Source organism: Callithrix jacchus, chromosome 10 (genome assembly GCF_049354715.1).
Source record: "Callithrix jacchus isolate 240 chromosome 10, calJac240_pri, whole genome shotgun sequence".
Classification (NCBI taxonomy): domain Eukaryota; kingdom Metazoa; phylum Chordata; class Mammalia; order Primates; family Cebidae; genus Callithrix; species Callithrix jacchus.
In genome coordinates, this window is record NC_133511.1 from 13,061,195 (window position 1) to 13,085,923 (window position 24,729).

The 24,729-nt window shown below is 52.7% G+C and overlaps 2 protein-coding genes across 7 annotated transcripts in view; one reads left to right on the plus strand and one right to left on the minus strand.

Annotated features, from left to right (window-relative positions):
• Positions 1-1,699: 1,699 nt before the first annotated feature.
• Positions 1,700-20,639, plus strand: ANKK1 (ankyrin repeat and kinase domain containing 1). Its single transcript, XM_035264590.3, has 8 exons — positions 1,700-1,960; positions 7,002-7,296; positions 8,451-8,602; positions 8,942-8,991; positions 9,611-9,766; positions 11,067-11,185; positions 11,811-11,847; positions 12,776-20,639. Exons 1-8 carry the CDS (start codon positions 1,776-1,778, stop codon positions 14,002-14,004), a joined length of 2,223 nt encoding a protein of 740 aa, XP_035120481.2. The 5' UTR covers positions 1,700-1,775; the 3' UTR covers positions 14,005-20,639.
• A 2,677-nt stretch (positions 20,640-23,316) lies between these two features.
• The window catches only part of DRD2 (dopamine receptor D2), a 68,631-nt gene continuing 67,218 nt past the window's right edge, over positions 23,317-24,729 (minus strand). For all 6 annotated transcript variants that reach the window (XM_035264592.3, XM_035264591.3, XM_078339476.1 and 3 more), the window contains one exon: positions 23,317-24,618. In XM_035264592.3, coding sequence (XP_035120483.1) covers positions 24,425-24,618 — 194 coding nt within the window. In that variant the 3' untranslated portion in view covers positions 23,317-24,424. The remainder of the gene's footprint in view (positions 24,619-24,729) is intronic.

Here is a 24,729-nt window from a genome sequence, read left to right on the forward strand (position 1 = left end):
AGATAATATTTGTAAGATAATGCAGTAACTGAAATAGTCCTGGAAGCAAGTTCATGTTCAATTAATAGTGGCTAACACTGGTTCCTATGACAACTGTCGCCAGGCCCAATCTTTGGTCCTTAATCTGTTTGCCAGAATTCATCCTGTAGGTTGCAAGTAAGTTGTTATGGAAGGAGCAAGTTCTCCAGCTTCCACAGGGAGTCCCTCTTCGCCTATCATGCCTACACTGTTCCCTGGGAGTCTAGTGGGCTTGTGGCATGGATGAGGGGCTCTACAGTTTGGGCCAAAGGCAAGGCACTTCCTCCTCTGGTAGGTGGACCCCTCAAGCCTGAAGATGGTCACTCTGAGGGCTCCCTGTGGACTTCAGCCCACCTTACCCAGCTGTAGGTAAGAAGTGGCTGACCCTGCACTATGAGGCCACAGTTCCTCCAGCTACACCTGTCTCTAGGCAATGACTCACTTGTCAGTGCCCCTGGGGAGACCCATCTGTTCAAGCACTTGTAATTTTCCCTTCTCTGAGAGTCTCCGAGGTGAGAGGGCAATCCCATGGACCCAGGACCCAGGGGAACCCCCAGACTCAGCACTAGGAAGCCTTCCTTTCTTCTCACTTGGTCCCCAGACTTTTAAACAAGGTGCTGCCCACAGTCGATGCCAGGAAAGAGGAAGGGAGCAAGCAGTTCAGAGAAAGGCAGGAGAGCCTGCCAGGATGTGCAGCCGTGCTTCTCAAGAGACTGCCCCTCCTCTGCCATCTGGGTAACTTTCCCCACCAGGACAGTTTCCTGACTGTGCAGTGGCCAGTTGTGTCTCTACAGGCACATTTTCTCCCCTTCTGCCCAAGTCTCTGCCCTGAGCCCTCAGGTCAGCCCTTTGACAGCCCCAACACAGCGGAGTGGTCCTCCCAGCTGAGCCTGACCTCCTTCCAGTAAATGAGGCCCTGGTCATGCTCCAGCTAGAGCCTCCTCTCATCCCTAGCAACAAGCTGCCCCTAGTAACTAGGCTAAGGAGGCCACCTTCCCCGTGGCCACCCCATGGCTGGTGTCCATCCCTCTGAGGTTTGGTGGAGTGCAGCCCCAGGAAGGGAGTCCCGTGCAGACAGGAGCCCAGCCTTCCCGGCATCTCTGTCCCTGCTGACCTCTCCTTGGTAACCTTTAGCATACTGAGGCTGGCTGGCTAACAAACAAACAATCGAAACCCCAACAAGCACAGAGGAAACATGAAAGCAGTCAGACCAACAGATTCAGACCAGAAAATCCCCATTGAAAGTGTTTGAGTCCCGGACTTGATGGACAGGGGCAAGGGTCCAGGCCTGAACCCTGCATAAACCCTCTTGAATGAATCGCAGGAATACATAAACCGATTTCACTTAGCACTGGGCCTCAGTAAACTGGGTCCAACTTCTCAGGCTGGACTTCTTCCAGCTTCGCGACCCCTTCTTCTCCCAGCACCCCTCCCTACGGAAAGAAGGGGAAAATTAAAGGCTGAGACAGGGAAAATGCGGGGGCTTCGGAGGGACACACCCTCTCCACAGGCCCAGGTTGCTCCAACCCTGCTGGGGCCTCAGGGCTCAGCTCTGGGATTTCCCCACCTTTGCGGGGCAGGAGCAGCTCCTCTTGGGCGGGGAAGGAGGCAGGGCCGGCTCGCCTCCGGGTTCCCCTCTCCCGACCGACCGGAGGAGCAGGAAGCTGCAGCTCCGAGGCCCACCCAGGCTTCAGCCCCAGCGGGGAGTGCACGGAGCAGGGAAGGGAAGAGAAGGGCAGGGAGGCGGCGCCGACCCCATGGCAGCCGACCCCATGGAGCAGCGGCTGGGCAGCCTCCCCGTCTTCACCCGCGATGACTTCGAGGGCGACTGGCGCCAAGTGGCCAGCGGCGGCTTCAGCCAGGTGTTCCAGGCGCGGCACAGGCACTGGCGGACGGAGTACGCCATCAAGTGCGCCCCCTGCCTCCCGCCCGACGCCACCAGGTACCTGCCCGCCGCGCCCTCCCCTTTCTCGGAGGAGAAACTGAGGCCGGGCAAGCTTTGGGCCAGGGAGCTTGAGAGGGAGGAATGGGCTGAGGACTGTCCCCTGCGGCGTTTCTGAATTGCACTCAGTAGCCTGCCTGAGCCTCCCAGGCACAGCCATACCTGTCTCTCTACCTGAAATAGAGTTGGCACACCATACCTGTTTGTGGACTCCACAGAGGTCAAAGGCAAGCGGGAACTACTCACCAGAGACGCCGCTGTCCATCTGACCTTCTGAACCTGTCCTGCCTCCTTCCCTCCTTCTTGGCTTTTGACCATTCTCTGCCACCCTCCTCCCCACCAGGGCAGGGCTATGGTTTCTGGGAGGCTGTGGCACTTTGCTCAGTGATCTGCAGGGAATCATGTTCTCTCTTCCCATGGTGGGGGATGGGGGGTGGCCCCTCCCAGCCAGTGCAGTCTGGGGAGGTTGGGGGATGGAGACCGCCAGGCCTGATGGCCTGTCCGGGCTCCTAAAGGGTCAAGTCTGGAGCTCTCTGATCCCTGTTTTTGTATTTGTCCCTTGCTCTCATCATGAGCACTACAGCCATGCCTTGCATGACCTCATTTTTCTCTTCCTACCTCTTTCCCACTGTTTCCATTGGTATCTGCCTTCCCACTGAGATGGGCTCCAGTCTCATTTCCACCTGAGTTGCATATACTAGCACACAGCTCTGAAGAAGACACTAGGGATGTTAAATCTGAGCATGATAACCGTGTCCTCCTCCCAAGGCTCTGGGACATCAATTAGAGAGCCTGGGGCGGGGGACCTCTGTGACTGGCATCTGGCTTGGATGCTATCCGTGGTTCTCCGGGATTACCATGCAAACTCTTAAGACACAGCCTCAGGTGCCACACACTCAATCCCAGACCTTCACCCACCTCATGAAGAGAGGAAAAGTGAGATTGCCTAAGGCCCACTCACCTTCCTCCCTCAATATCTGCCTGTTGGTTTTGGAAGAGGGTCAGATTATGCTAGGATTTGTCCAAATCGTTTATAGCCTTTGAAACGTAGAACGAAAGGAAACAGATGGCATCGACATTACACTGTGAGACATTGATGCTAACTCCTGTCACTTTCCCTTCCAAGTTCTGGGAATTCCCTGGGTGGAGGGGTAAGAGAATTCATGGTAATTAAGGCTTACTATGTGTGGATTACTATGCTAGGAGCTTCACATGCATTACTTCACTAGATCCTCTTTCCAGCTATTCATTCATTCATCCACTTGACAATTGCTTACTGCTCTCCTACTATGTGTCAGGCACTGTGCTATACCCTCGGTTAATGATGAATGCAACAGATGTGCCCTTTCTCTCCAGGAGCTTGCAGCCTGGGGTGGGGCAGGGAGAGAAATTAACCACATAACCCCACATGTAAATGTAAATGTGCTACTGTGAGAAGCTTAAGAAGGGGAGATTTATGCTTCAAGGAGAACTCATTAATAGAAAGCTTGACTGAGATCAGAAAATGTTTCCTTGAGAAAGTTACACCACAGCTGAAATGTGAAGAATGAGTATAAACTAAGTAGGTGAGGAGGAGAACGTTTTCTAAGAACAGACAACAGGGTTGTGCAAAGAATCTGTGGCAAGAGGGACATGGTAAGTACAAAGATGGGCAAAGGCCATAATGGCTGGAGTTGGGAGAGTGAAAGAGCAGTGGAAAACCCGGAACATTAACAACCAGGTAGTGGTGGTGATAACAAGAGGGACTAATCAAAATTGTAGTATGGAGACTGCACTGGGAGGGGTAGAGTAGATGCTGGTCAGGCTAGGAGATTATTGTCTTCATTCTGACAAGAGATTGATGATCGAGGCTAGACTGGAGTGTTGATAGTGGAGATAGGAAAGGAATGGATTAAGCCATGTTTAGAAGATAAAAATCCACCTGACTTGGTGCTGGGTTAGTTATGGGGAGGGTCATGATGAGGAAGAGGGGTATTAAACTACTTGATGTCTGGCTTGCCCAAAGGAATGGAGGATCCACTAAAATGTCCACTCCGTGAGAATGTCTGTTTTGGTCACAGCTCTGCCTCCTGTGCCTGGCACATAGTTGGTGTTCAATCAATATTTATTGAATAACAGTGTTGGCAATTAATGAAGAGAATATGAAAAGAGGCCCAGGATTGGAGAAGAATATCATGAGTTCAGGTTTGAACCTGTTGAGTTTCAGATGCCTTTAAACAGCCAAGAAGAGTTGCCTAGTGAACTTCAGAGTAAAGGTTGGCACTAACAATATTAGAACTTGGGAGTCATTTGTTATAAGTGATCGTTAAAGCTAGAGCATGGATGAGGTGCATTCATTCAAAGCACCAAGTGAAGAAAACAAAGTCCCTTTCCTTATGGAGCTTATAATCTAAAGGAGGAAGACAAAATAAATAAGCAAATGAATAATAAACTTTTTAGCTATAGCACTGTGACCACCTGACCGTCCTTAATTAAAATATCTAAGGAGAGTTGAGAAGTCTGATTTTTCAAGAAATGGTTTAGTTTAAAAATATTAATGTGTGCCCTCTGTGTATGGGGGAGATAAGAGTTGGGATGGGTTGCTTTTTATATAGACTTCTCTGTGAAATCATTCCTAATCCGATACCACTTGAGTAGAGATTGGAAGAAAATGAAGGGGCAATCCATGTGGCTCTGTTAGGAAGGAGTGTTCTAGGCAGAGAGGACAGCAGGTGCAAAGGTTCTGAGGTGGGACCACACTGGGCATGGTGGAGGAACAGTGAGAAGCCCGTGTGACTGGGGTAGAGTGAGAAGGGAGTGATTAGTAGGAGATGAAGTCAGCAAACTATTCCTGAGATTAGGGACAAATCTTATGGGACTTTGTCAGCCATGAAAGAACTTTGGCTTTTCTTGTGAACAAGAAAAGAGCCATTGGAGGAGGGCAGTGACATGATGTGACTTCGATTTTAAAATATGGCTTTGGCTGCTGGGTTGAGAATAGATTGTGGAGAGGAAGAAAGTCCAGTTAGGAGGCTTGGGCCGAAATGCACCTTGGGGGAGAGGTGGTGAGACGTGGCCAGCTGCTTGCTCCACATTACTTCATTTGAAGGTGGAGCTGGCGGGATTTGCCAAGACTTGACCGTGGGAAGTGAGAGGAAAAAAGGAGTCAAAGATGCCACCAGGGTTCTATTCTGAGGACAAGAAGGACAGAGGCCCCATTCACTGAAGTGACAACAGCTGAAGGAAGAGCACGTTTCAGGGGAACATCAGGCGGTTAGCTTTAGATGCATTTGGTATCGAATATCCAGTTGGAGATGTCAGATTGACTAGAGAAAGATTATAGAGGGAGAGGAGCAGAGAAGAGGGGCTTGGACCAAACCCTGTGGTCAAGTAACATGATATGAGCCTGCAAAGGAAACAGAGGAAATGACCGTAAAGGTAAGAGAAATGCAGGAGAATGTTGACAAATGGTTCAAGTAGTGGAGTTTCAAGAAAGAGTCAGAGATCTGAACTATCCACTGAGAACTGAAACTTATTGGTGAGACGTAGCAATACAGAGGTTGTTGATGACCTTAGCCACAGGTGTTCAGGGAAGTGCAGATGCCAGAAACTAGACAATAGTGGGTGCAGCAGGTTGAGGAAGAGGACAGACAGCTGCAAACGCTTTCAAGAATTCTGGGTATGGAGCCATGAACAAGCTGTGCAAGGCAGTTACAATTATTCCCAGTTTTTACTTTAGAAACGGAGGCCCAGAGGACTCACTTGCCCAGGGTCATGCAGGTATTAAGGGGTGGAACTGGGATTTGAAATAAGGGCAATGTGATCCCCACATCCCATGCTTTTTTCCAAGTCATGGCAGATGTCATTGGTTCCTGTGAACCCAAGAGGATGAGAGAAGACAGATTAAAAATATCACAGAGGTGGCACGAGCAAGCAAGATCAGGAGAAACCTACACTAACCAACCTGTCCAGATGCCAGGAAGAGCATGTGTTTTTCCCAAAGTTTGGGGCTCTCTAGTCGGCTTCCCAGGGAGGCCCTGGGAGCACATCGCCAGCAGGCTCTGGCTGTTTTGCAAACACTGTGCTCTCAGATATGCCATTTTTCCTTAATCCCCATCCCCGCAATCCCAAAACAAACTATAACAATTTGCATATTTACTGTTCTGTGGGCACATACAGTGAAATGAGCAACAGGGTTTGCAAACACTTCTTTTGTAAGGCCCTCCCTTAAGTCTTGACTTCTGTTCGTTCCAACTCAACAAAGATGTATTGTGCAGTGCATGGCAACGTGCTCTGGGAATTACAGCAAAGAATAATTACAGTTCATCCATAAAATGGAATAGTGTGCAACCATTAAAGATCATGCTTCAGGAGAACAGCAACGCGGGGAAGTGCTCGTGCTCCACATACTATGTGTCCAAAGGGAAAGAGAAGAAGGTGGGTGTGAAAGAGAGAGAGTAAGGGGGAGAGATACCTTGAAGGTGGATAGTAAAGCCTATACTAAAATGTCAGCAGAGGCTAGCTCTGGAGGGTTGCATCCCTGGTCATTTATTTTTCTGTATATAACTCTCTGATTTCCTATGTTTCCTACAAGGTATACGTATTACTTCCATAATTAAAGTGGTCATAAATGATGTTTTAAAGCAGAAGCACGCGGGGCATCATGTTGGTCCTCCAGGGGCTTACTTAGATTTAGGGATTTATCTGCCCTTTGCTCCCATCCCCCAGGAATAAAAATCTACTGGGTGAGATAAATATAGAAACAAGCAACCAAAATAAATGGCAAACTGTGATACATGTTTTTTTTGTGGCCACCTCTGCAGAATGGACTGGCCCCTAAACCTTCAAACTCCTTTATTTTCTGCCTTGTTGCTGCCGGACTGTCATCTATGCTGCCAGCTAAGCATCGCTTCTTCTCTCTTTCTTTTTCCACTACCTTGCAAGCTCCCGAGGCTTCTCTGGGTCCTCACAGCCTGGCATCATGGCTACTTTATGTGTTCTGCTGGTTGCTGTAGTAGTGAATGGGTCACCCTCTTCCACATCTTGCTCCCCCTCTCCATAGCTCCGATGTGAATTACCTCATTGAAGAAGCTGCCAAAATGGAAAAGATAAAGTTTCAGCACATCGTGTCCATCTACGGGGTATGCAAGCAGCCCTTGGGCATTGTGATGGAGTTCATGGCCAACGGCTCCCTGGAGAAGATACTGCCCACCCACAGCCTCTGCTGGCAGCTCAGGTTCCGTATCATCCACGAGACCAGCTTGGCCATGAACTTTCTGCACAGCATTAAGCCGCCTCTGCTTCACCTGGACCTCAAGCCGGGCAACATCCTCCTGGACAGCAACATGCGTGTCAAAGTAAGGGCTCTGGCCGATCCCCTGCCCCTTTTCACTAGAGGATTCCCTCCAGGTGAGCAGAATTATCCACCTGCCTGACTGGCCTGTCAAGAGTTTTAAGCAGTTCCCTTCATGGACATATTCTAAAGGCAGGGATCACACTGCAACAGAGAAGCCTAAGCAGTGAAATTTGGGGCATGACGCTGGGTAACCCTCTTTGGACTCAGTTTCCCGTTTCTAAATTGGATAGAATAATCTCTACTCTCCCACGTTTTCTTTTATTCAGATGGAGACCTGTGTAAATGAGACAATCCCTAAGAAAGGGCATAATGGACAATTTTTCACTTTCTAAAACATGCTGCACTCTTTTCTGCCCCAGAATCTTTGCACCTCTGTCCCCCCACTGCCCCCTACTTATCTAGCAAATGGGTACCCACTATTCAGCTCTCAGCTTAAACATCACCTCCTCAGAGGGGTCTCCCCTGATCTACTCCAGCAGGTGCCCACTGTATACTGTCACTGTACCTCTGATTCTCCATATTCCTAACCCCAATGTAAGTATACAATCATTTTTGAAACACTTTTATTAAGGACTGAACCCCCTATTTGAATAAGTATTTACGAGGATATGGAGTGTGTGTTGGTGGGGGTAAGGGGGCTGTCTCATTTTCCTTATCTGCTGCCCAGTCCTTGGTCCACAGCCATACTGGCCCTCAATGCGTAGCCAATTTGACAAATGAATGACCCAACAGGTGGGAGCAAAGGGAAGGTAAATGTCCATTGTGTGAGTGTTTCAGGGCCCCTGGAGGTGGGATAAACAGCCCACTGAAGGTGGCAACTTCGTCCATAGTCTCCGGGTAATGTTAACATCTACCACGGTCCTAACTACCTGCCAGGCACTGTTTAAGTGCCTTTTGCATGGTACCTCATTTAGTGCTCACAATAGCACCGAGTTAAATGCTCATATTACTAACACTTAACAGATGAAGACACTGAGGCTCTGAGAAGATAAGTAATTTGGCCAAGATCATCCAGAGAGTAAGGGTAGCACCAGGAGAGAGTGTCATAGAAAACCACTACTCTACCCTGGAACAGGCAGATCGCAGTGGAAGTGAGAAGCCATAGCTGTTTTCTGTCACTAGGCTCTATCACGGCCTTATCCCGCTTTCTCCCAGATTTCAGACTTTGGCCTGTCTAAGTGGATGGAACAGTCCACCCAGATGCAGTACTTCGAGAGATCAGCTCTGCGGGGCACACTCAGCTACATCCCCCCTGAGATGTTCCTGGAGAGTAACAAGGCCCCAGGACCCAAATATGATGTGTACAGGTGAGAGGGAGGCCCAGCGTGATGCCACACACCCAGCAGGCAGCTCGCTGCCACCACTCTGCCTGGCCCCTATGGCCCAAAGGGCAAGGCAGTGCAGGGATAAAGTCTGGCCCAAAGAGGAGGGCTGGGGAGGACTCTGGCTGGAGAGGCTTAGGGGTAGGGCGGACTCTGGCTAGAGAGGCAGAGGGGTGAGGGGGACTCTGGCTGGAGAGGTAGAGGGATGGAGAGGACTCTGGCTGGAGAGGCTTGCCTGGGACTGTGTGAACTGTAGGCCATCCGGGCTGGGGTGATCTTGGATGTTCAACTACGTCATTCAGGAAGCGTTTTCTGCATCCATAGCTTTGCAATTGTCATCTGGGAGCTCCTCACTCAGAAGAAACCATACTCAGGTAGCAGGTGGCTGTGGCTCTGTGTGGGGTGGCAGGAGGGCCCCTGGGATGGGCTCCTGGATGGGGCTGTGGGAGGACTGAGGTTGAAAGGGAGCTCAGTGGCAGCTTTGTATGGAACTGTATTCTCTTCAAGGATTCCTCTCCTCACCCTCCTTCTTTCCTGCCTTTATTTCTAGAGCTCATGTCACAGCTAAGGAAAGAAAAAGTCAGCCCAGCCCCCAGCCCATGCTTTGTGGCTCCAACTTCCTTGCTTCCAAAGTGCCCTTTCTGCCTTCTCATACCCCTGCCCCCTGCCCTCTAGATGCCAGGTAAAAAGAATCCAGGAAACTTGGGCAACCTTGCAAAGTTGAGAGTCAGAGCCTTTGCCTAGGCCTGTCTATCAGCTCTGCTGCCTTTGGAACAGCACAGACCTGCAATGTGGGGTCATGTCTGGTCTGGGATTTGGCTGGAGCCAGACAGAACCTCGAGTAGATGAAAATCTAGCTGTTCACTCACCAAGCATTTATGGGGCCCGCACTGCGTGTATACACTGTCAGGATCCTCAGAGCCCACGTTTTCCTCTCCAGCTCCCCTCTAGCCCTACCTCCCAGCACCCACACAGCCTGGGCCCCCCTTGCAGGTTTCAACATGATGATGATTATTATCCGAGTGGCAGCAGGCATGCGGCCCTCCCTGCGGCCTGTCTCTGACCAGTGGCCAAGCGAGGCCCAGCAAATGGTGGACCTCATGAAACGCTGCTGGGACCAGGACCCTAAGAAGAGGCCATGCTTTCTAGGTGCTCATCCAGCATCCCCTGCCCAGGGACTGGGAACTGCGCGGGGCTGGGAGGGGAGGTGACTGAGTATTCCTGGGAGCTGTGCAGAGACACTTTTGGTACTATGGCCTAGAAGTACTTTTTTTTTTTCAGAGACAGGGTCTCTGAAGCCCAGGCTGGAGTGTGGTGGTGCGATCATACCTCACCATAAGCTCAAACTCCTGGGCTCAGGAGATTCTCCCACCTCAGCCTCCTGACTAGCGAGAACTACAAGCACATTACCATGCCTGGCTAATTTTTAGATTTTTTTTTCAAAGCATGGGGTCTTGTTATGTTACTCAGGCTATTCTCAAACTCCTGGCCTCAAGTGATCCTCCTACCTCATCCTCCCAAAGTGCTGGAATTATAGGAGTGAGCCACTGTACCTGGCCTAGAAGGCCTATTTTTTTTTTTTTTTTTTTTTTGAGATGCAGTTTCACTCTTGTTGCCCAGGCTGGAGTGCAATGGCACGATCTCAGCAACCTTGCCTCCTGGGTTCAAGTGATTCTCCTGCCTCAGCCTCCTGAGTAGCTAGGATTATAGGCACAAGCCACCAGGCCCAGCTAATTTTTGTATTTTTAGTAGAGATTGGGTTTCTCCATGTTGGTCAGGCTGGTCTCGAACTCCTGACCTCAGGTGATCAACCCGCCTCACCCTCCCAAAGTTCTGGGATTACAGGTGTGAGCCACCGCACCTGGCACTAGGACTTTTTAAGGCAGACTGCATCGTGGGGCTGGCAGGGTGGCATTGGGAGCCAGGTGCTGCTGAGGATGGGGTCTGGGCTCTGTGTGTGTTAATGCATGTCCCTGTGGAAGGTGGAGTAGAAACCCTCAGTACCAAAAGGCAGAAGCCACAGCATCTGGGCCTGGCCCTGTCACCAAGCTCTCCAGGCAGCCCTGGGTTCTTTCAGAGTTCCTGTTTCCTTATTTGTAAAATGTTTCCAGGCCATGAGGTCACAGGCTGAGGGTGGCCCATAAGGTTAACCAGTTCTTTGGGGATTTTGAAAATGCACCTGTTTGTAAGTGTGAGCATCTTAGAGATCCCCTAGCCTTGACCCCTCATTCTGTGGGCAAGGACCCTGATAACTCAGAGGGTCAGTGCCTTGCCGAAGGTGCCTCACCATGACCCAGGTTTTCTGCGTTCTTGTGCATGTATATGAATCTATGTGAGCCCAGGAATGGATTTTGGGAGGATACAGAAATGTCAGGGTATCTAAAATAGGGAGCGTACTGCTGGCCAGCCTGCTGCTTCCTTTCCTCTCTTTCTCCCCCTCATGGAGCAGACATTACCATCGAGACACACCTACTGCTGTCACTGCTGCAGAGTCCTGTGGCAGACCCAGAGAGCGAGGCCCTGGCCAGGAAGGTATCTTGCAAGCTGTCGCTGAGCCAGCCCCTGGAGGTGAGTATGTGAACTGGGCAGTCCTTACAGTCATGCTAAGCGGGAGCCACTGTGTGGACTGTGTGAATTCTGACCAGACACTGAGCACTCATGCACAGCCCAGTTCGGGGCTACCTCCATCCAGAGGGGTCACCTTTCCCTAATTTGTGGGAAGGTGCTCCAAGAGATAGTGGTAGCTGAAGCGCAGAGCCCCTGGGAGGGACATACCTTCTCTCACATGTTTGGGACCAAGCAGAGTCCCGTCCTGCAGAGGAAGACCTGGCTTTCCCAAGCTTTCATGCTGAGGGTATCAACACCATCCCTCTGCTCTCCTGTCCCTGCTCTAACACGGGAACCAACAATGGGTTGGCATGGGGCTCCCCTGGCTGAACTCACAGATCTACCCCGAAGTTTAAGTGGCTCAAGGGGAAGGCAAGGCCCTGAGCTGCCTCTTTCTGAGGGTCTCTCCTGCTCAGTGTTTTCCTCTAGACAGCTGGAGATAGTCATGGTAAAGGATAAGGGTCTCCCAGAACAGAGCGGGATATGAGTCCTGACAGTGACCAGGAACACTTGAGAGAGGGGAGGAGGGCACAGCCTAGAACTGCACCACTGATCTGCCCTTCGCCTGCTGGTTATGCCTCCCCAGGTTAATGAGGACATCACCCAGGAACTGATGGACAGCGGTGAGTCCGGGTGCCACAGATGGGACCAGAGAACTCGCAGCAGAGAAAGTAGACTCAAACCACACCCTCTCCCCATCCCCCTAACCTCTCCCTCCTCCTCAGGCCTGTCACACATCCAGGGTTTGGGGGCCCTTTTCCAGCACCCAGCTGCATGTTCAGAAATGCACATCCCCTCACAGAGCCTAGCTGCCTCCCCTTCAGGTCCGTGTCCCTCCAAGACCAGATTTCCCCTTTCCTAACCTGAGAGGTGAAGGCCTGGTTCTCAAGACTGCTGCATGTTAGAATTGCTGGGAAAATTTAAAAAAAAAATGTTTTGCCTTGGGCACACCCTAAACTGAGTAAACCAGTTGAGGTTAGGCCTTGGTAGTGATCATTTTTGTCACTTTAATTCTAATATTCCACTGGGTAGAGGAGGATGGTGATCCTTAAGACCTCAGAGGGGAGTTTAGATCATAGAGTCGCAACCACAAGCTTATTTCCAACTTACACTTACTCACTTCGCCTCTGGCCCTCACCTGAAAGTTCTTACCTACACAATTTGTCCTTCCACTGGTACAATGAGCTGATCATGGTTTTTCCCCTCTTTACTGATCCAGATATGGATGCTCAAAGAGGCAGAGAATTGGCTAAGGTCAGGGGATGCTGAGGGGTGGAATCAGGATTTACACTCAGGCCTCTTGAGCCCACTGCTCTTTCCACCTCATCTATGGGGAAAGGACTGCAGGACTCAGCTCTCTAGGACAACGGAGCCAGAACGCGAATAGTAACAGTCATGACTGTGTAGAGAGCCTTGCTTAGGAAAGGCACTGCCCTTCCTGCTCTAGCCTCTGTTCCTGGATGGTACTTCCAGGAGACAGGGGGATGGCCATGATGACCTCTGGACAAGTCACAGGTCTTTTTTTTTCCAACCCCATCTTCCTCCCAGCAGACTCAGGAAACTACCTGAAGGGGGCCCTTCAGTTCTCCGACTGTGAGAATTTGGTCCCAAGCGATGAGGAGCTGCACATCTATGAGAACAAGGTCACCCCCCTCCACTTCCTTGTGGCCCAGGGTAGTGTGGAGCAGGTGAGGCTGCTGCTGGCCCACGAGATAGACGTGGACTGCCAGACGGCCTCTGGATACACACCCCTCCTCATTGCCGCCCAGGACCAGCAACCCGACCTCTGTGCCCTGCTTTTGGCACACGGTGCCGATGCCAACCTGGTGGATGAGGACGGCTGGGCCCCCCTGCACTTTGCAGCCCAGAATGGGGATGACCACACTGCGCGCCTGCTCCTGGACCACGGGGCCCGTGTGGATGCCCAGGAACACGAGGGGTGGACCCCCCTTCACCTGGCTGCACAGAATAACTTTGAGAATGTGGCACGGCTTCTGGTCTCCCGTCAGGCTCACCCCAACCTGCACGAGGCTGAGGGCAAGACCCCGCTCCACGTGGCTGCCTACTTTGGCCATGTTAGCCTGGTCAAGCTGCTGACCAGCCAGGGGGCGGAGTTGGATGCTCAGCAGAGAAACCTGAGAACACCACTGCACCTGGCTGTGGAGCGGGGGAAAGTGAGGGCCATCCAACACCTGCTGAAGAGTGGAGCAGCCCCCAATACCCTTGACCATAGTGGCTACAGCCCACTGCACACTGCAGCTGCCAGGGGCAAATACCTAATCTGCAAGATGCTGCTGAGGTACGGAGCCAGCCTCGAGCTGCCCACCCACCAGGGCTGGACACCCCTGCATCTAGCAGCCTACAGGGGCCACCTGGAGATCATCCACCTGCTGGCTGAGAGCCGCGCAAACATGGGTGCCCTTGGAGCTATGAACTGGACTCCCCTGCACCTAGCTGCACGCCAAGGGGAGGAGGCGGTGGTGTCAGCGTTGCTGCAGTGTGGGGCTGACCCCAATGCTGCAGAGCAGTCAGGCTGGACACCCCTCCACCTGGCAGTCCACAGGGGCACCTTTATGAGTGTCGTCAACCTCCTGGAACATCACGCAAATGTCTGCGCCCACAACAAGGTGGGCTGGACACCTGCCCACCTGGCCGCCCTCAAGGGCAACACAGCCATCCTCAAAGTGCTGGTCAAGGCAGGCGCCCAGCTGGACGTCCTGAATGGAGTGGGCTGCACACCCCTCCAGCTGGCCCTCCGCAGCCAGAAGCAGGCATCATGACCTTCCTCAAGGGCAAGGAGCCATCAGTGGCCACTCTGGGTGGTTCTGAGCTGGGAGCCCAAACAGAAATTTAGACAATTTGGCCATGCATGGTGGCTCACGCCTATAATCCCAGCACTTTGGGAGGCCGAGGTGGGTGGATCACGAGGTCAACGGATCGAGACCATCCTGGTCAACATGGTGAAACCCCGTCTCTACTAAAAATACAAAAAATTAGCTGGGCATGGTGGTGTGTGCCTGTAATCCCAGCTACTCAGAAGGCTGAGGCAAGAGAATTGCCTGAACCCAGGAGGCGGAGGTTGCGGTGAGCTGAGATCGCTCCATTGCACTCCAGCCTGGGTAACAAGAGCGAAAATTCGTCTCAAAAAAAAAATACAAAAATTAGCCGGGTGTGGTAGCACATGCCTGTAATCCCAGCTACTCAGGAGGCTGAGGCAGGAGAATTGCTTGAACCCAGGAGGCGGAGGTTTCAGTGAGCCAAAATTGTGCCACTGCACTGGGTGACAGAGTGAGACTCCATATCAAAAAGAAAGAAAGAAAGAAATTTAGACAACTTGGGTCCCTCGCCTGTATGGATTGGAATTGATGGAAGTGCAACTGGGCTTCTGGCAGGGCGTCTTCCCTATCTGCACTCTTCAACTGCCCCTTCGACATTGAGAGGAGACAGGGACCTGGGTGAAGGAGGCATGGGGAGGGGATCACTGTGGCCGTAGCTGAGGAATGGGCCCTGGCTTGGAGAGCTGCCTTCAACACACCCTCCAAGTCACTTTCAACAGACCCCAGCCCTCCTCCTCCTCCTTTATGGGGACACAAGCCCCCCAAATGAATTCCCTCTCCAGTTCAAGACACCTAGCATCTTTTACTACCTGCCTCTGAGTTCACAGGGGTCCTTGCATCCTAGCAGCTCCCCCTCTGAAGATGGAGGGAGGCACAGCGATGAGGGAAGTGGGATTCTCCCATCTCATGTCTTTTGTTCTTGGCTTCTTATCTCAGGATGGGGCAGGAGAGCCAGACACACGTGCTTTGCTCAAGGGGCAGAAGCTCAAAGTTCAAAGGAGGTTTCTGCTCACTATTTAAAGTCCTAGCCAGCCACCTGTTGCCACACTGACCACACCTTTCCAGTTGCCTGGGTCTCCCTCATGGGGGTATAGGAAGGGCGTGCTCCAAACGTGGATAACTCACCCTACGGAGATGTGAGGTCCCTGGTCCAGCGCAACCCTTTATCATGTCCAGTTTTATGGTCAGGTTTCAAACTCTGAAGTCAAGAAAGCTGTGGCTCTGAGTTTTCTGTTTAGAGATGGATTGGCCTGTGGAGCCAAGTTGCATATAGAGGCCAGTAGTGTTAGTATGGTGTGCTTGTGTGTGTATGTGATTTGTCTAATGTAGGGTACATGTGTGTGCTTATGTGTGTGTGAGTGCACATAAAGGCAGGAGGCAGGGGCAGCAGAGGGAGTTGGAGGTGGAGGGCGGTGATGGTGAGGGGTGGGTTATTTGGACTCAGTATGGAGCTTGCAGGGCTCATTTTTGTGACCACGCTCAGGCCACCTATCACCTTCACCTGTCCCGTTGGTTGTGGACAGAACTGTTCACACTAACTTTATGTGACCAGAGCCCTATAGCTCAGCTTCTAGGAGAATAGCCAACAATTGGGAGGGAGTAGGGACAGGATGAGTGTCCTGGGGTCCTAACCTGCTCCTTCTACCTCCCCACACTGCTGGACAGCACAGTAGAAGCAGCCCTTCCCACTCAGGGATGTTTTGCAATTGTCAGAAAAAAGAAATCATCTGTCCCAACTATTGGCCAGCTCTGAGCCAAGCTGATTGGCAGGCCTACCTCTATATGTCATTCTCCTGGGCTGGGCACTCCAGGCTGGGCATGTGGCCAGCAGCCTGGCATCAGCATAGGGTGAGAGAGGTGGGGCAGAGGAAATCTGTTGCCCACGTGCAGTCCTGTTGAATTAGCAAGTCCCTTTCAGCAGAGCTAGCAGCTTTGCGTCCTTTGTCACTTGGCTTCTGGACCATTGCTCCAGCCTGTTGGACCCTGAACCCTTCACCACCGCCTTGCCATAGCTTATAGCCACCGTAGAAAGCCAGATGTGAGCCCAGGAAGCTAGAGTGAGTCCTAGAGCCAGGGTTATAAACTGAACCCGCACATTAGAATCTCCTGAACAAGGGGCTTTTAAAATGTACCAACACCTGACCCTACCCTCAACCAATTAAACCAGAACCTCCAGGGTAGGATCCTGGCGGGAGCACCACTAACAATTCCCAGGTGAATCTAAAGAGCACCCAGAGCTGAGAAGCACTGGATCATCCCATGGTTTCTCTCTGTTCCCTTTTTTAGCATAACCTTGCAGTCAATAGCCAGCAGCCTGGGTGTCAGAGGTCTTTTTCTCTCCCATTTGGATTCCTGGGGACTGGAGGCAGGGGACACTCAGCTGACTGTGCCATCCTCCTACTTCCTGCTAGCTGCCCTGCTCAATCTCTTTAGTTTCACTGAGACTAAGCCTTAGGCAAAACTTGTAGTTAAAGATGCCCCTAGGAGTTCTATCTTTCCCAGAACATGCGAGAGCAGGAGGGAGGCGGAGAAGGCACAGGGCTGTTCGCTTCTCCTTCCACTCTGAAATCTGAGTCTAACTCTAAATCTAGGAATCTACAAGAGCCAGAGAAGGGTCTGGGGCTACATACTCCCAGCCAGGGGAGCTCAGATCAATCAGTGGGAGTGATCACGAGGGAACCAAAGGAGGAGAACAGTGGCAGGCTGATCCTGTTGGAAAGGGCAGAGAACTGAGAAAAAGCCTTGAAAAAAGGAGTTAGAAAAGGCAGGTGATCCTTTTGCACCTCATTTTCAGTGAATGACAGGGATGCCATGGAGATGTGGACAGAACCGTCCCCGGGAATCATTTCAGCCCTGGTGATCCTGAGTCTGAAGGAGATTCCTCCACCTCCTTCCCCTAAGAGAGAATAGGAGTGGTTACTTCAGGCCAGCCCTGGCCAACATGGCCCCGCATTGCCTACCAGCATCCTCTTCTGCCCTCTCAAGCCACTCCTAGCCAGACACAGACACACACACAAACACACACAGTATCCACTTTAAGTCCCATCTCAACACAGCTGCCTTCTAGGACTTCCCTAGGGATGTTTAGAATTGGGTTTGAATGAGGCCCTTGAAATTCCCAAGGAAAGGATCTCTAGTTGAAGTCCTATTTAGGGGACACTGGGGTCAGGGGATAAGAGTTCCCCAATTTCTTACTAGACATCTCCACTTGGAGGTCCCATAGACTCCTAAAACTCAGAGTGTCCAAAACTGAGCATTCTCTTCTCCCTCCACAAGCCTGACTTCACCCTTTATACCCCATTTCAAATGAAGGTATCCAAACTCCTAACTAGGAGCCATTCTGGACCAGCACCGGGAGGATGGAAACATACATCCGCACTGCTCAGTAGGATAGCCGCCAGCCACAGGTGCTACTGAGCACTTGAAATGTGGCTAGTGTGACCAAGGAATCAAGTTTTTTTATTTCAGTAAACTAAATGTGGGTAGGTGACAAAGTCTATACCTGTCTCGCCTCCTCCAAGTGGTTGCCGTGCGGCGAGGGGTTGATCAGGGAGGGCCTTCTGGGAGATGTGGATGTTGAGAGGACAAGGACAGAGCAGAAGAGGAGCAAAGCCTGGACTGGACTGAAGGGGAGAGGATTGGCTGGTGAGTGTGAAAGAGACACAGCTACTATGGGAGCAGAGAGTGACCAGCTGATGGAGGGGCAGTGCTATCCAGGCGCAGGTCAGGGAGGCGCGTATTCGGTGGGGAGACCTTAACGTCCATTCTGATTTGGAGCTCCCATGCAGGATGAGGGGCAGTTGGGAGCTGCTGTCAGTTTCCCAGAAGAAGGAGGATGCAATCAGAACACACCATGCATCCTAAAGACCTCTTCAGCTGTGCGCAGAATGAGGAAACGGGGGAACAGTGGTGGGAAATGGGGACCCTGCCCTAGGGGCTTCAGAGCCAGGCACACCTGGGTTGGCATCCCAGTTCTGCCCTTTGCTAGCTGTGGACTTCACCCAAACTTTCTGGGCTGCAGTGTCTGTATTTATGACAGATTTATTATCTCAGGGATGCACTTAGATCACGCATATCTCCAGCAACCATTGGTACTCACCATCACTTCTCTCCTCTTCCAGCTTTCTGCTCCTGTCCTTTCTCACCAGTGTTGCTCAGGCAACCCCCTCATTACCCTTTACCCATGTGACAGCCTCCTTTCCCATCCTAAACTCTGCTTGAACCAATCCAGCCCACCCCAAGGAGGACATTCCTGGGTCCTGAGAGATGGCACCCCTAGCCGGAGACACAGATAGCCCAGATTGTCCCACCTGGATGCCTTCTTGTGTTGGAAATGGAAGCTGTTGATGGAACCCTCCCGTTACGAAGCTTGGAATCCTAAAGGAGCAGGGAGGCTTGGCAACCTGTCTCTACAGCAAAGTGTAGGGCAGAGGCCCAAACGGGCTACCACGACTGTCTAGAAGGGAGGCGGGATTGCAGGAATCAGCAGAAGACTCATTAGGGCTGAAAAGTCCTGTAGGAAATGAGGAGACTGGGGAGACCATGTCCCTCTCCAAAGCCAACCTGGGGGGACTGAGCCCCAGGGAGAGAATGACAAGGCTCCAGGCCTTCAGCAGGGAGGAGAGGAAGGAGGGAGCCCCAGGACTCCCTGAACACGCAGATGGCAGCTCTGGGATGAGCCTGTGTTCAGGAACATTCCTTCCCTGATGCCCCCTGCACTTACCTATAAAACACATCTCACCAACAGGTGAGGGCCTCCAGGGAGTTAGGGCTCCAGCCCACTCTGAAACCCAGCAAGCCTTGCTGCAGCACCCAGCAGCCCCAGTCCCCTCTTCCTGCTAATGCTGAGTCTCCTTCTCCCACCAGTGCCTGCTGGGGTCCTTCCAGATCCAACTTGCCTGTCCCTGCCCATGAAGACTTCTCTGCTTGCCCCCCTGGAGATGCCCACTCCTTCCCCAAGGTCATTGTGTCCCAATGCCCAGTGCAGTGAGGTTGACAGAGCTGCTCTCAAGTCCACCTTCCTTGCTCATTGTGTGCCACGTCACCATGCCCTGCTTGTTTCTGTGTTCTGTCCAGTCCTCTCTCAGTGCCCTGGTGTCCGGGGCACAGAGGGCGCTTCCTCCTTGCTCATTGAATCAGACTAAAGGCAGCAGGGGTTTTTGGTGTAAGGTAATGTAAGGAACAGAGGGTAGGAACCAGGCTGGGCTGAGGTCAGGGAGGGAAACTGTGGGTGGCTGGATCTAGTGGACCCAGGCAGACCTAAAACTACCTTAGCTTGATGGTATAATCTAGCAGCGATAATGCTTATTTCTGGGTCATTGTAAGAATTAAATCTGATGTCCTGCCAATCAGAGGCCAAGGCAGTTAATAAGCACTCAACACATTTGTTTCTTGTAGCTCCTCCCAAATCAGTGGAATGCTTTTCTTGCAATAAGGCATAGACAGCCCATCCTTTGGGAGCCTTCTGGCGAGGAGGCTCTTGGAAGCTTCTGCCCGTTTTCCTTTGCCAGTGCATTCAGGAAAGGAAAGGGAGACTCCCCTTCAGTACCTTGGTGTGGGCTGAGACACTGAGACCCCCTGGGAAACACCTATGGGTCAGGTCAGTTATAGGGAAAGGGCCAGCCCCACTAGTTGGTCATGCCTGCTCTACTCAGAGCCTGGGTCAGGTCTGTGGCATCAGCTCTGGGAGGAAACCAGCAATGGGAGTTGTCTCCTATAGGACAGGGTCCTGCCTCTCTTGCCCCTCCCATACTTTCCCCTGCCCTGGATGCAGCACAGAGCCTGGTCCCCAAATGTGTCTCCCCACAACTTACATACTCCTGGGGGCAACAGACAGCATGTACGAAGTTGGACCTGATCAGGAAAATTCAGGTGTGGATGGCCCAGCTTTGTCTCTGCATAGTCCCCAGCTCCAGGCCCTTCCCCTCCCATTCCTGGAATTGCACCACCTCCCCACTTTCTGATAGCCATCCTTCACTTCCTGTGCAGCTCTGACTCCCCCTGGCCATGGGGTGCCAGGGAGGTGGCCCCCTCTCTCTGGTCTCACATGCAGCTCTGGGGCTCAGAAGCCAGGTGTGAATATGGGAGAAAGCCACATGCAAGTGTAGCAGTCATGCAGCACTTCCTATGAACTTGGGGTTGTCCCTGGCTCCAGTTGGGAGTTAAAGGTGCCCAACTGCCCTCCTAGGGCATGTCCACATGCCTCCTTGCCATTCCCTCTCTTGGCACCTCTCTGGGTCTCTGTTCCAGTGAGGCCTTATTTGCCAAGTAGCAGAACTGTGATGGGAGAGGAAGCAGGAAGCTATTTCTACCAGGTACCCCCTTCCCACTTCCGCTCTAACCCCACAAAGTGAGGGTAGGTCTCCCCACTCCAAAGATGGTCTGTTCTCCCTGCACCAGCTTCCTGGTTCCCTGTACCCATAGAACCTAGTGTAGCAGAGCCAGGGTCACCTGGTTGGCAGGAGAGGACCCTACAGCACCCAAACTGGCCCTCTCACTCCTGAAGCCCCACTAATAACTGCACCCCCTGCTCTCCCCGTACTCCCCACACACTTGCTTGCTGGAGTAGCCCAAATTCTGTTTACATGCACCCCAGGCTGTGACCCTACAGATCCAGTCCCAAACAGGAATTCTTTCTCTTTAAAAAAAAAAAATCTTCTGATCATCCTAGCCTCTTTCAACTGCACTCAGACTGGTCAGGAGGCTGGGCTGGAACGGACAATCTAAGATGTAGAGTCAGAAGATCTAGCCTGAAAGGCAAGCCACCCTTACTGTATGAGAGGCTTCTCTTCTATAAGTGGAGACGATAAGAATGCCCCTCATTCCAGGGGGGGTAGGAGAAGAACATGTCATCACGGAGGGCAAAGCTTGCAGAGAGGGCCCTGTGCAGAATGGGAACTAAAGTTGCAGACTCAGCCCAGGTCCTGGGATCCAGGAGGGCGGTGAGCCAGTGGGGCACAGAGAGGACTGGGCCACCAGGTAAAAGGAGCTATGCAGTCCCTGAGGACAGGGATGTTTTGGGAAAGATTCCAGATGGGAGGGTATGCTGGAAATACCCACGAGGCAGGCCGGGCTTCAGAGTTTCTAGTTGCAGGTTGCAGGCAATTGGCTGTGCCTGTGCTGAGACCGCCAGGAGAGCGGGATCTGCAGCTGCTTCTTTCAGGCCTCCTGCCCCAGTCATGCAGAAAGGAGTGGTCCACGCTGTCAGTCTTCCTGTCCCCACTGCTGCCCTACCGAATTATGCAAGGCCAAGGCACACCAGGGCTGCCGCGTCACATGTCATCTAGGAGAACGGTGCCTGGAGGTGTGCAGTGCTTGCCTGTGCTGTGTCCGCCCTCCCCAGGCTCTGCTTTGGGGGAAAATTGTTGATCACAACACTCAGATTGCTGTGATCTGACTAGACGGAACTCACAAAGGCAGGGCTTATGACCGTTCTTGACTGTTTTAATCCCAGCACCTCACCCAGGGCCTGGAGCACAAGAGTTGCTCAATAACTATTCCCAAGGAAGGCAGCAGATATGAAACAGTGCAATTTCTTAGTCTGCTGGACAACTCACCTTCTCATTCCCAGGACCTTTCCCCAGCCCAGGGCCACCTGAGAGTCCTCCAGGACCCAGAAGGAACAAAAAGGGGCTGAAGCCTCGAAGACTTGCCACCTCTGGGTCTGCTCCTTTGTGACTCTGTGATTTTGGTTCCCATCTAAGATGACATGTGCAAAGTGCCCGGCTGTGCCTGGCCCTTAGGTGGTAATCCTGGGCTGTGCTCTAGGAGGGAGGGGCAGGGGGCCGGGGTGCAGACTCCACCTGCTGTAAAGGCAAATGAATGATCATTTGATTAAAAGGCAGTCTACAGAGCGACACAGGCACAGACAGAAACCCAGGGAAAGGCAGAGAGGAGCGAAAACTGGAGGCTTCCTTTCTGCCCTGCCGTCAAGAGCAAGAGACCATCGTCAGGGCCTCTCTGGAGAGAGTCAGAGCCTGGGCCACCCCTTCCACCTTGTGTTCCCGTGTCGTGTCAGGTCCTACTCCTCCCATTTCTTTGCCCCTGAAGTGCTGAGGGGGGAGAGGGTGGATCCCAACCCTCCCCCTGCCCACTCTAGCTGTCAATCTGCTGTCTGGTAGAAAGACGTGAAGCCTCGTGACAACTGTGGGCAACTTTCCCCTGCCCCGCCTCCCGCCCCTGCCCTGCCCTCTTCCCCTCTGCTCCCTGTCAATGCTCTTCTCACTCTGCTCTGGGTCTTGCTTCACTCCCTCTCTCTCTCCCTCCCTTCCTTCTTCTTTCCTCTGTTTCCCTTTGTTTTCTCTTCCAATCCTCACAGCTGATAAGCCTGTATACCCTCGTAAGATTCCTAATCGTGGGTTATGCTTTTAAGCGTCCACCCAGGTCAACATCTTTCACAGACTTTGAGCATGGTATGTGTGCAATGGAGATGGGTTGGGTTCCTGGGGCTTCTATCCCTCTTGGGGACCTGATGCCTTCCCCAGAAGGTAGTCACTGGGCCAGTGGTCCCCCTAAGTTAGACTAGGGGCCTGTTTTGCCCACCTTCCAGAATCAGGGTGCTCTTGGAAAGAGGAGCCTCTCCCAGGGCTCAGCACTACCTTTAGGTTCGGGAGAAGACAAAAGTCCATAATTAACTGTTCAGGGCAAGATAAGTGCTCCAAACTTTGGTGCTAAAAATACTGTATTTAGCATGCAAATTACGCCCTGACAGCTCCCCAGAGCCTGAGCCCGTGGGTGCCAGCCCCTTGTTTGTCATCACCGCGGTTATTCTCAAGGTGGTAAGAATATTCCTCCCTCACTGGGTAGATTTACGCTTCATTTGTAGAAAGCAAAGTTTCTGTTGTCAGGGCAGTGCCAAGCTGTGGCCCAGAAGGCTTGGAGCTAGGGACCCGCCTGGAGGCTAAGAGGAGGGAGAACTGTCCAGGCCGTGGTGGTCAGGGCCTTCCCTGCTTCCCCCAGCCTGCCCCAGAGGAAGGTGATCCTGACATGTGACAGAAGACAGGGCAAGGGACACTGGCAGACACAGACAATGCCAGCACTTCCAAGGCCACCTTTTCCACAGAGCCTTCACTACCCTGGTGGGTGAGAGGGCAAAGGATGGATCCTTCAGTGGAAGCAGGAGCTGCCACAGGGGAGGTGAGCAGTGGTGGTGACCTGGCTTCCTTGGGTTAGACCCTGCAGACACAGGGTCTCGCTATCCTAGAATGCCTGGAACAGAGGTGGTGCTGCTCCTTTCTACCCAGGGGTCCTGGAAAGTGACTCTTGTCAAAGTTTTATTAGTTTGGTGCATGGATAGTGATGTTACAGAGTCTGGGGCCCAGGGGCTCTCCCAAGCTGCAGCTTCCCCTCCTCCCTCAGGGCAGGGCCAGGCAAGGCCAAATGGTTTTCAGCAGCCTCTTAGCCATGGGCTCCTCTAAGGCAGAGGCAGTGGAAGGGAAGGGAAACAGGAGAGAGAAAAGGCCAGAAGGAATAGAAAAGGAAAGTGGTTTTGCATCAGACTGTGGCCGAGGCAGCCCCTCAAAGAACCTTTGATGTGTCCCAGCCCAGGCCCAGAGAGAGTTCCAAGGCCTGACCTCACCGCCAGACCCCAGGCTGACCAGCATGTACTGTGAGAAGGGATGCATTGCCGGGCCGTCTGAAGATGGCAGGGTGGGCTAGGGCAAGGAGTTCCTCTCCCCACAGACCCTCCTGGGCCCTTCAAGATGAGGGTTCCTCTTCTCAGAGCAGGTGGAAACCACTTGGGGAGCTGTAACAGGTGGGTCAGGACCCACCTGGGAAGTAGAGGTCCACATTAGGGTGTGGGAGGGAGCTGAGGATTTTGGCTTAGGAATCTCTGGGGACCATCCTGCAGTCTGGTATTTACATGGGTCTCCCAGGACTGAAGTTGCCTGGCTCCTCAGCAAGAGAGCTTGCTTCCCTCCTGTGGGCCTTGAAGGGTGTGAACTGTCCATCTCACCCCACCACCTGCTCCAGGTCAAGCCCCACAAACAGAGAAAACTCAGCCTCTGGGCCCTGACTCTGGCCCCAGCAACCCCAGAGCCCGAGAGGAAGGTCAAGGAAGGAGGCTGCATCTTTGGTGCCAAGGATAGGGGGCCTGGAGGTGAGGGGGGACTCTGTGAGCTACCCCTGAGCTGGAGGATCCAGCCCCAGGGCTGGTACCATGCCCAGCTCACTAGCACTGCCCTGGCAGAGTGAGGGTGTGCGGGCAATGAGGGGCACGGAGCCAAGCGAACACTGCAGGACCTGCCAAAGTGAAGAGAAGGCTGATCCACCTGGGCCTTCCTGCCCGCGGTTCACAGGGGTGAGGCCAGCCGGCCTGGGCAGGGAGGTGGGAAGCAGGCTGCTGTGCGGGCAGGCAGCAGAGTCAGCAGTGGAGGATCTTCAGGAAGGCCTTGCGGAACTCAATGTTGAAGGTGGTGTAGATGATGGGGTTCACAGCGCTGTTGACGTAGCCCAGCCACGTGAAGGCGCTGTACAGGACAGGCGGGATGTTGCAGTCACAGTGTATGTTCAGGATGTGTGTGATGAAGAAGGGCAGCCAGCAGATGATGAACACACCTGGGGGAGAAGGCACGGTCAAGCTGGGACCCAGGACCGGGGAGCACGGCTGAGAACACCCACACTCTGTGCCCTGGCTCGTGTGCCAAGACAGTGGGCTGTAGCCACAGG